At 36.2% G+C, this 11553-nt stretch overlaps 1 protein-coding gene across 1 annotated transcript; it reads left to right on the top strand.

Moving 5' to 3' along the window:
- Positions 1 to 3549: 3549 nt before the first annotated feature.
- Positions 3550 to 4479, top strand: LOC118935010 (olfactory receptor 14A16-like). Its single transcript, XM_036931017.2, has one exon. It carries the CDS (start codon positions 3562 to 3564, stop codon positions 4477 to 4479), a length of 918 nt encoding a protein of 305 aa, XP_036786912.2. The 5' UTR covers positions 3550 to 3561.
- The last annotated feature ends 7074 nt before the right edge of the window (positions 4480 to 11553 follow it).

Here is an 11553-nt window from a genome sequence, read left to right as displayed (position 1 = left end):
CTTGCCACAGGGGCTCTGTGTCCAGTCCCTTATATAGTCCAGTCCCTCCATCCAGGGGTCAGAGATATGAGGGGACAGTCCACATGTGGTTCAGGTGTTCACTGGCATGCCTTTTAGGGTGGGGTCTGTTCACAGAGGCAGTTAGCATGAAAGCAGTCAAGCCTGACATAAGTAACTCCATATTGGTTGCTTCTAGAGGTATAAGGCATCATGACATTCCAAAGATTAGTATGAAGAGTTCATTCCTTCCTCTTGTAAGAGAAGGCATAGGATTAACCTGGTCTCGCCTGACCTCCCCCTAACCAACTAGCATTCCACAGTTACCTTCCCATGGACTTCAGGAATCATGGTACCTGGCACACAACCATAGCTGTCCGTCCCCTGAAAAGAACCAGCCTTCTTTCTACCCACTGTCTTTCTATCACATTCATGAAGTCAATATCCATTATTGCCATTTTTATTCTGGGTATCTTTCTGAGACAACTGGTTAAACAGTAACAACTGAAAAATTGGATATATTGTCAGTTAGATTAGTATCAAGATTTTAGTGCACCAAAAGTGGGATATTCATTCAGTATTGTATTAAATCCTTAATATTGTCCAGCCTCATTGTACAGAAGACCTATTCTGATTATCTGCAATGAAATTACATGCCTTAAAAAAACATAATTGAACTCAGGAGAGTTACAATAATACAGCCCCATTATAAATTTCTGAGGTAGGATATAATACACAAACATAAACTACCCTTTTGCTGAAAGTCAAAAGAAGTCATCGAACTTCTTTTCCAAATAGGTGTCAATTAGAGGTTCTCCACATGTGTTAGAAGTCAGTGGGTCTCCTTAACAACCTCTCTCTGACCCTGTTCTCTATCAAATAGCACCGATTCTTACAGGGATTCCCAAATTATTTTACTTCATATATTCCATTAGCTACTAAAATATATAGTCAATATTAGGTAAAAAGATAGACATGAGCAGAAGACATGAGCAGCTAGGGACAGGGAAGAAAAGCTGCAAGGAAAACACGCCCAGGCAGGGGGTCCCACGTGAAGACAAAGGCTTTGCAGGGAGAGATCTTGACTGTTAGGAGGAGGCCAAACCAGTCCCACCCAGGTCACAACGTAGGCACAATTGAATAAAACAAAGATGCCCAAACCACACCTCCTAATAATCTCATTAAAATAAAATTGCAGTGTCTGCGCCCCCCTTGGGCTTTTCTGTGTGCATTTTGGGAAAAGACATGTGCACTTAAAGGAACAGCTATATAATTAGAACTGTCAATCAAATGACCTCACCCTGTCAATCAGAAGCTCCTCCCAGCTGAGACCTGATAAAGAGACCATCCCCTAAAAGTTTGGAGTCTTGTCTGCTTTGACTTAGGCCCACTCCCATCTTGGAGTGTATTCAAATAAAAACTTGAGTGTGCTTGGATTTTGTGTCTCTGCCTTTCGATTATTGGTTTTGGCAGAACAAGAACCCAGGGGAGCAAACTCAGCCCGCAACTGTCATACAAACTGTGGCAGCTCTGAGCACTGTGTACGATGTATATAACACCAGGTGTAACTATGGGAAAAGAATACGTATGTGCTTTGAATGTAGTAAGATAGTAAATAATAGTAAAAATATTAACTGAAAGTGAAAGAAGAAAATCTAGATTTCAACTTCGTTAGGATAGTGTTTCTAGATTTCATTGTCTTTGAACAAAACTTAATTAAAAGAATTTACTCATCAAAAGATCAATTCTGACAAATGTTTTTCATGTCTAGGGAAATGTAACAAACTCTCCATACACCCTCACCATCTATAAATGACTCATGACTTAATCCTCCTTGTCCCTTATCTAGGAGATCTAAAAGGAAAACTTAACTTTCAAAACCTAAATTCAAATGTTATATTTTCCACTAAAATCTTGATATCTTAATGCATCAGTGAATAGGAAGTATTCAGAGTTGTGAGATGCTCATGACAGAAAAGTGCCAGGAGCAAGAAATTACCCCTCTGAGTGGTCCTAGGTCTTGGGGGTTGAGGGTGCCATCTGGTCCCTCAGGGAACATTCTCTCTCAAGCATTTATTCTAGTTAATCCCCACCCCAATTATATAACTGTGACCTCACCTAGATACAAAGGATCATCAACATTGAGCCAACTCAGGGGGCACAACAGGAACTTACAACTGAGCAACCACACAGGAATTGTAGAGATAATTAAACCCCTTGGTCATAGACAAAACAGCTATTCTTAAATGAAAGTACTTCTGAGGGAAGATAGACTGTCCTTGGATTTCACACTTAAAAGAACTCAGACTTGAGGGATGGTACAGAAAAATGTGCCCTGTTCCAAGGTAATTACTGGGATTTTCACAGTCCATACTTAATTGCCATATTTAACAAATCAGAAAAAAACACATAATTTTGAGTGGTGAATTGACACAAGTGCCTTTCTTCTGTGGTGTTCGGGAAGAAGAAATTCTGCAGCTGTCTTCTCCACCACCTGCAGAAACCAGTGAGGACATCTGCCACCCATTTTGTTTCAAGAACCAAGAGGAATAGAGGATGCTCTGCTGATCATAGTTATCTCTGCATACTCAGCACACCGAGGTTTTGTTTAAATGAAAGCTAGATTCATGGAGAAAAATATGTATTTATAATACAGTTTATATTCATACTTTGAGAGAGAGATATATATACATATATATATACATATATATACACACACACATATGTACATGAAATACACACATATACATATGTGCATGTGCGTGTGTAAAATGAGAGAAGAGACTTGTTTCCTTATTGATTAAAGACTAAGACTAATTTTATGGCCATATTCAAGAACACTTTTATGGTGGTATTTAGTGCAGATGGAGTTGAGAAAGTATCACAGCAAGCATTACCCTACCATGAATCATTGGGACAGGACAATGTGGACATTATGTATTTTTATCATTAGTATGTCTATTTAATATCAAGGAGATTTGACATCCCAGTGCCACCTCTCCTCTGTTCTGCCTTCTGCCTGCTCTGTACCATCTTTAATCTCATGTAACAAACATAAGCATTTTTTATATTTTTATTTACTGTCAAGACCAAGAGAAGTGTTTGGCCAATGATCTCTGGAAGCTGTCAGCAGTATTTTTTTGTTATTTTCAGCTGCACATGTGACACCTGGTAACCATGTACCAAAATGGTTTGTGCCAGAGGCTCTTGGGACTCCTGTCTGCTAAACCCCTGGGTGAGAAAGATGATAAACTTTCTTCCTGTTCTGGAATAGCCAGCAGGAGGCATTTGACTGCACTTTCTGCATCTTCCATTTTTCCCTTAACAACAAGCATATTTCACTGGCCTCTCTGTAAACATCATAAGCAGGGGAAGCTATGCGATATGTTTCTGTGGGTGTATTCTGATGATGAACCCCTTGATCAGAATTAGACATGTTCAGGGTTAAGGAAAGATGATGGCAATATCTAAATGAACTTATCAGTGTTGTCTTTCATTCTACAGGTAAAAGTCAGCATGGCTGAGACATCGGGCACCAGGAACAACATAACAGAATTCTTGCTCATGGGATTCCCTGATGCCCAGGGGCTCCAGAGCCTGTGTGCCACACTCTTCTTCCTCATTTACCTGGCAGCCCTGACGGGGAACCTCCTCATTATCACCCTCACCACCATGGACCACCATCTCAGATATCCCATGTACTTCTTCCTGAAGAATCTGTCCTTGATTGACATCTGCTATCTGTCTGTCACTGTGCCCAAATCCCTCCTGAACTCTCTGGTCAGCAGCCACTCTATCTCCTTCATGGGATGTGCCGCACAGGTTTTCCTCGTTATGTGTTTTGCTGGCACGGAGTTTGCCCTCCTCCTGGTGATGTCCTATGATCGCCATGCTGCCATCTGCCGCCCTCTGCACTACGAGGCCGTCATGAGCAGAGGCGCCTGTGTGCGGATGGTGACGGCGTCCTGGGTCAGTGGGTGCGGCTACGGATCCCTTCACGCCACAGGAACCTTCTCTGTCCGCTTCTGTGGGCCTAACATTGTGCACCAGTTCTTCTGTGATGTTCCCTCACTGCTCACACTTGCTTGTTCTGGAGAGAATGCCCTAGAATACGCAATTATAATTGGTAGCTGTGGTTTTGGTGTCATATGTTTTATTTCAACAATTGTGTCTTATGTTCACATTTTTTCTACTGTTTTAAGAATCCCATCTGCAAAGGGCAGAGCAAAAGCTTTTTCAACGTGCCTGCCCCACATCATTGTGGTGACATTGTTCCTCTTTTCTGGGATTATTACATATTTAGCTAAAAACTTTAAATCTTCATCTTCCCTTAAAGTGATTATATCTATGCTTTACACTGTGTTCCCCCCGACCATGAATCCTGTCATCTATAGCCTGAGAAACCAGCACATGCAGATGGCATTGGCCAGAATGACAGCTGGAAAACTGTCCAGAATATATTGTTTTGATTTATATATGTGAAATTACATTGAAATGAGCGATTTTTTGATAATTATTTCAAAAGAGGTACCTCTCTCCCCCTCTTTCTGTTCTATAAAATTCAGTCATGTTTTGCCTAAAAGAGTACTAGCTCAACATTTTACTATTTCCTTGTGTGTTGAAATTTTCAGTTAAGTGGTTTTCCTTCCAGTTTTGATTTCAGATCACAATATTCTACTACGGTGAAAATTCTGAATGGTTTATATTCACTACATCAGTGTTTACAAATGTACCATCGTCTCACATTCTCAAGACAGTCACACAAAATAGCACATTTTGCAATTATTACAAGATGTATGCTTTGTTTTTAAAACATCTGTAGCTAAAATGAGTTTGCATAAATCTCATAACTTGACTTTAGGGAGTGTTTGGTCTTGCTAATTAAATACTTAGTGGTGGGGTTTAGAGTTGAGTCTTCAAGGTCAGGATGCTGTGGTCACTGGTCATTTGGAATTAGGAATATCTAGTGATGAGGATGACAGCATTCCTGTGAAAGTCTTAGTTCAGAGCAGAATCTAAGTGGAATGCTTTGTTACCAATGAACTCAAAATCACATAATACTGAAATGATGCTAAACATGTCTCTTAAATTTATTTTTACTTATTTTGTTCTTTCCTCCTTCAATCCTTGTTTGTTTCCTCTCATTTATTGTCTTCCTTTTACTTTGTATTTTTCTTAATTTCTATTTTTGTCCTGCTTTTGTCTTTTCTTCCTCACTCGCAGAATTAATTCATTTGTTTTCCTGTATCCATTCAGCTATAAGTTCCTCCAAGGCTAATTTGACATTCTATCTCTCTTCCCACTCAAATTACCCCACTACCTACTTATGAAACACATTACTTCTACCTTTTTGTGATAACATTGGTGTAGAAATGAGCACTGCTGAGTCTGGGTACACGTGTGCCCAGGCAATCTGAACTTGCTCCTGTGGGTGGAATTGGCTTTAACCTGTTGTTACTCACATACTACAAGGCCTTCTCTTATTTTTATTTTTATTTTTCTGTCCTCATCTAGTCATTTCAATGTGATAAACTACAAAAGCATTATATTTCTAAGCATTTTTAAAGCAGACTGTAGGAGAGAATCCTAAATACTTAAGCAAAAACACTGAATTTCCATACTTACTTTGTATATAATTGACACTTTTGATCATTACTTATATATTTATAATAATTTAATTTACAAATTTAGACTCCTCTGGTCTTGATTTTAAATAATTTCTGCTTTATGATCAGTTTACCCTTCTAGTTGTTCTGGATGTTATTTGTTGTGATTTTAGACTTATTTGCTCTCTTTCAACCACATTAAATAGTTAAGTAATAGCTTTCTTTCTCTTTTCAAAACATGTCTAGGAAATGATCACTTATGACAAATTACAGAGCTACCAACCTGGGTTACTCCCCTTTCAACTATATAGGCCCCAGATGTTTTTTGAGAGTGGGATTGTATTTCTTGCAGTCCCGGTGATAGCTGCTCTAAGAGATGTGCAATGACACCACTGCGGCTGTGCTTTGCATTCCCCTGGTGATTACTGGTGCTGAGCACTTTTTCATCTACCTGTTGGACATTTGTTCATCTGCTTTTAGACAATATATATTCAATTCCACTGTCCATTTTTTTAACTGGATGGATTTTGTTATTGAGTTGTATTTACATATTTACATATGTAATTGCTTATTTACATATTTTTGCATTTACCTCCTTATCAGATATTTGATATGCAAATATTATCCCCCATTTGTAGGTTGACCTTTCATTTTGTTGCTTACTTTCTTTTTATAATTTTCTTTGAGTTTCATGCAGCTCAAATATCAAATTTTAAAAAAATTGTTGCTTGCTCCCTGTTTTCTTCTAGACTTTTATACTTAGGTCTTATGTATAAGTGTTTAGTCAGTTTCAAGATAATATTTGTGTACATTGTAAGATGAAGGTCCTGGTTAGTTTTCTGATGTAGTTATTCAATTTTTCCAAAACTATTTATGAATGAGAATATTCTTTCCCTATTTTATATTCTTGTCTTTTACTCAAATTAATTTCCCATATAAGTGTGGGTATATTTCTGGGCTATGTGTTTGTTCCATTGACTTACATTTCCATTTTTATGCCAGTTCCATACTGTTTTAATTAATATAGTTTGTAGTATAGTTTGATACCAGAAAGCATGATTCCTCCTTTTTTGTTTTTCTCAAGATTTCCTAATGTTATAAATAGTAAAATGGATCAATAAATGGAGAGTAAACATAAATGGATTGAAAAAGAAAAAAAGAAAATGCCTAACTTTACAAAAGATGTGTTTATTGAAAGCAAAACAAAAAATAAACCACAGCCTTTAAAAAAGTGACTAAATTTATTAAACTAGCTATATTAAACAGTGATATCAAATTTCTGTGTATAAAACCTTTGGGATGCTTGGCCACAGACTAAATTACATGCCACCTATAAGGTGCAAATCCCATTTTATTCTCTCCCTACATCTTGGATAAACAATAATTAGCTTTTCCCCTAAATTTCTGAGTATAATAATTATCTCCATCACAACCATGTTATCAGCAGGATGCTGAGCAGCCAGGAACTGAGAACAGCAATCAGACAAGAAGGAGGCTCTAGGACGTGGTCAGGGGACCCACATGGTGAGACCCCTTTTGTCTTTATTTTTCCTCCTTTTGACATTCTTTCATCTTTTGTACAGATAATTTATAAAAAAAATATTTTTCAGCGTGAAGCAGTCCTAAGAGCAAATTTTGAAAATCACACATTTGAGGACATGGCATGGGACCTCTTCATCTGACCCACTGAAGAAGCAGCAATTACTATAAAAACAATGATTGTTGGAATACAAAGTGCACTAATGTCATTCACTTTCATATTTTGCATCTATACTTAAAACTAACCTTTATTTATTCCCCTAAGTCTTCAGATTCTCCCTTGTAGATGATTTCATATAATTTGATCTGTAAAGCAAAATCTAGTCCCGAACGTACTGAGAAGCCACATCATATAAAATATACGCAGAGTTAAGTATACGTAACTCATTTCAGGAGTCAAAACTGCCTTGGCAGGAAGGAACCAGGTTATGGAAATGGCTCTTCAATTGTCCTTTCCACAACATTTGGCTAAATGGATGAAGGTCAAATGGAGTTACTTTCTCCCTTCAGGCAATCCTTGAATATGAAGTTCCAAGGAGTATAGGATTTATTTGAAATTTAAATATAAATGAATAAGTGCTGAAATGTAAATGTGTGTATATATATATATATATATATATATATTTATATAAGTATATACATACAGATATAAATATATACATATATATTTAATATATGTAACTAAGAACAAAATTTTGTTTTAACTGACAGCAACATTGCTTTTCACATAAGATATTCATTGCATCATGTAGAAAGAATCAGAAATTTGTTTCTTTACCTAAATAACAATTTATTGATAGAAACTGTCTGAAGTTACTGTAAGATAAATTCCAGTAAATTCCAACCAAATAAGCAGGTGAAGAGAGGCAACAAAGGGCCAGGCAGTTTATTTGAGTGTAAGCCCCGGGTGATGTTCCTCAGTCTGAAACACAGGCCGGGGAAGTCACCCCCAGCAGGTCAGGCAGCAAGTTTTTAAAGAAGGAAGGGGGAGGGAGAGCAAAGGTGTACAGTGGCGTGAGGATTGGCTCACCTAGGGTACGTGGGGGTCTCTCATTGGCCTTTAGCCAGGTACTGGAAAGTTACCACTAATCTTTTAGCTTGGGGGAAGGGCTCTAGTTGGAAGGGTTATCCAATCAGGCTCTGGAATGTTGTCAGACCGGAACCTGTTGGTCTCTACGCCTCGTGAGGCCTGAGCTTGTCCATCAGGCTCACCCCTTCCCCTGGTGCCTCCATCCTTACAGTTACTATTTTGGAATGCTGGAATTCATTTGAATGTTTGCAGCTACATTCAGAAATCTTAACTGTTAAAATGTAGTTGATAATAGGTTGATTGCAGACTCCACAATGTTAGTGACTACACATCCCCCATCATTCAGTGCCATGTAACACTGAACATTGTAAACAGCTCCTACATTTTTGCTTTAGCAGACTGGATCAAGAATGGGCAACAAGAGTCTTGTTTTCTAAATACCATATTTATATATTCTGATCACATATTGCTGCTAGTGAGCGTGTGTGTGCAAAGAAAGGGTCTGGTAACAACTTTCAACATCCATGGGTGTCAGCTCTTGGTTTAAGGAAGCCACAACTGTTTTGCTTTATTTTGTTGTTAGTATTCATTATGCATAAATACAAACATGTTATGGGTGAATTTAAGAAGCTACTGCATATAACCAGGGAGAGAAGTCACCCCCAAAAGAGCTGAGAAGGACACAAGTTTTACCTTATGCTGTTCCCTTCTGTTTAGAGATTGTCAACAGAAATCTATGTGAATGGGGAAAATATGACTTCCAGAATTATTAAATTGTAAGATTCAATTGCTCAGATTTCAAAAATAAAATCACCCCAAAACTCAGGTTGAATATAATCACAAAATACCCCAAATAAAGTAGACAAGAGAAAGAGAAATAAAGTTACAGGCATCACACTTTCTGATTTCAAACTATATTACAAAGCTATAGTAATTAAAGCAACTTATATTGTTATAGCATTATGATGTTAAACATTATTTCCACCATTAGAGAAACCAAAAAAAAAAATAGAATATATACAAGTAAAGTGAACAGGGAGTTAAGATTTTCTTTTTACTACAAGAAAATCAACTAAGCACAAAAGAAGACAGTAATGGAGGCATTTAGAAGCAAAATAACAAAAGGCATATAGGAAGTAAATAGGAAAATGGTAGATGTAATTTCCTCATCAGTCAATATTTAAAGGTTAAGTGGATACAATGAAAGATTTTTTTAAAAAACAAGAGAAAACTTGATGATGTTCTCAGGACACTCACATTATATCCAAAGACACAAGTAGTTTGAAAGCAAAAGAATGTAAAAGGATATGCATCAAAGTAGTAATAAAATCATATTAGTTTTATGATACTTTATCAGGTAAAATGACTTTAGATCCATTAAGTTTAGAACAACAAAAAAGATATTTTACCTTAATTTAATTTTCAGATCAGTGAGAAAGTGAGTAATTATAAATATTTTGTGTCAAATTATCAAACAACAAACTCTCAAAATATAAGAAGCAAAAATTATATAAGAGAATTTAAGGTTCTACAATAACATAATATTGATATAGCACTTTCAAAATTGGATAAATCAACCAAAGAAAGAGTAATAAGAAAATATAGCATGAAAAATACAATAAATGAACTAGAATTACCACAAATAAGCACAATTCTCCACTCAACAAAAACAAATATTCTTTTAAAGTACACATGAAAAGTTTTCCATGATAGATGCATATTAGTATATAAAGCAAGTCATGAAAAAATTTTAAATGCTAGATATCACAGGAAGTATCATTTCTGATCAAAAAAGGGTGAAGATAGAAATTAATAAAAGAAGGAAAATCGGAATAATCAGAAATATATGTCAAATAACACTCAATGAATGAGTCAAAAAAGAAATACTGCTGTATTTTTATAATTCAAGTTGCTATTTGTGTTTCCATGATTACTAATGATGTTGAACATTATTTTTGAGAGGATGGAAAGGAAGAAATTTAGCAGAATGTATTCTTCTCACCAAATGATTGGGTCATATGCAAATTTCAATCTAATCATGCCCAGATCATCCTCAGAATATCACTCAAAATATGAGATATAATTTTTTCATGCTTCAACTGATATGGAAAATACAGCAACATTTCCTAGAAATAGAGAATTTATCATTTAGACATTTCATAAATGATACAATTAAGTTCTTGAAAAACACAAATTTGAACTAAATAGGTCTACTTATTTATCAATTTCTTCAATAGATATATTGGAAAACTTTATGGAAAATGAAAAATTTGGAAGTAAAAAAAAATATTCCTGTTCTGTATCTTTATTGTAAGAATATAGTCTATAATACTAACATACAAAACATGTGATAATGTTATCAGTAAGGCTTCCAGGCAACAGTGTATATTACTATTAAGTTATGTCAATTAAAAATTTATATGCAGAATTTTACCTGTGTGGGGGCGTGGCTTTCCTAACCCCTGTGTTTTTCAAGGGTCAAATGGACAACTGTGCTTTATTTCAACAAAGTAATTCTTCCCTCTAGCATTAATGTTTTGATTCATAATCAGTATGCAACAATATTTCTTAATATATGCCCTCAAGATAGACTCCACCTTTCTTAAAACTTAATGTAAAGCAGTCATTGTATTACTTGCTACAGTTCTTCATAAAATAAAAAGTTTACAAATGTTGCTGGGTGTAACTACAGGGTGAAAATATGTTCTCAGCCCAGGGCCAAGTACCTTTGAAGCCAAAATCAGTGAAAAGGAGAAATAAAATGGGAGAAATCTGTTTATTGTTCACAAGCTGCTGTCCACTTCTGCTCACCAGTGTCTCTCATGATCAGGCTGCAAAAAGGAGCCCCTCCCAACCTATCCGGTGGTCCAGATATGCCCTCCCTCCCCGCTGTTGTCACTTTTGACATGGAGATGGACTACTTCTCTCCACCTCTTGGAAACACCAGTGCATATGGAGATGTACTCAGGACAGGCAAAAGATTGTACAAATATTGCAATTGTACCCACCCTTGGTGATAGAATAGCTCTTACCTGGATGAGTTTGTGCAAAAGGTTGAACTTACATATCCCAAAATGATTTCAATCTGTCAAATATTTGAAAATTTTCAGGTTCTCTATGGAAAAATACAAATTAAAACATCGTTAACCATTTTTTAGCTATCAAATAACTACAGATTTTTATACTGGTCTCCATGAATCTGTGGGAGAAAGTTTCTCTTTCCACAGCTGAAGTGTTATAAAGTTTTATGTATGTTACAGGACATCTATTTTCAGTAGGCATTAAGAACTTCAGACTCTTTATATGCACTGAAATAGAGATTTTAACTGAAATCTAATATCTCCAAGTTAATTAAAATATTGATTTTTATTTGAGGAATTT

Source organism: Manis pentadactyla, chromosome 13 (assembly GCF_030020395.1).
Source record: "Manis pentadactyla isolate mManPen7 chromosome 13, mManPen7.hap1, whole genome shotgun sequence".
In the NCBI taxonomy this organism is placed as follows: Eukaryota; Metazoa; Chordata; class Mammalia; order Pholidota; family Manidae; genus Manis; species Manis pentadactyla.
Note: the sequence above shows the minus strand (reverse complement) of the source record. Positions and strands in the feature narration are given on the sequence as shown.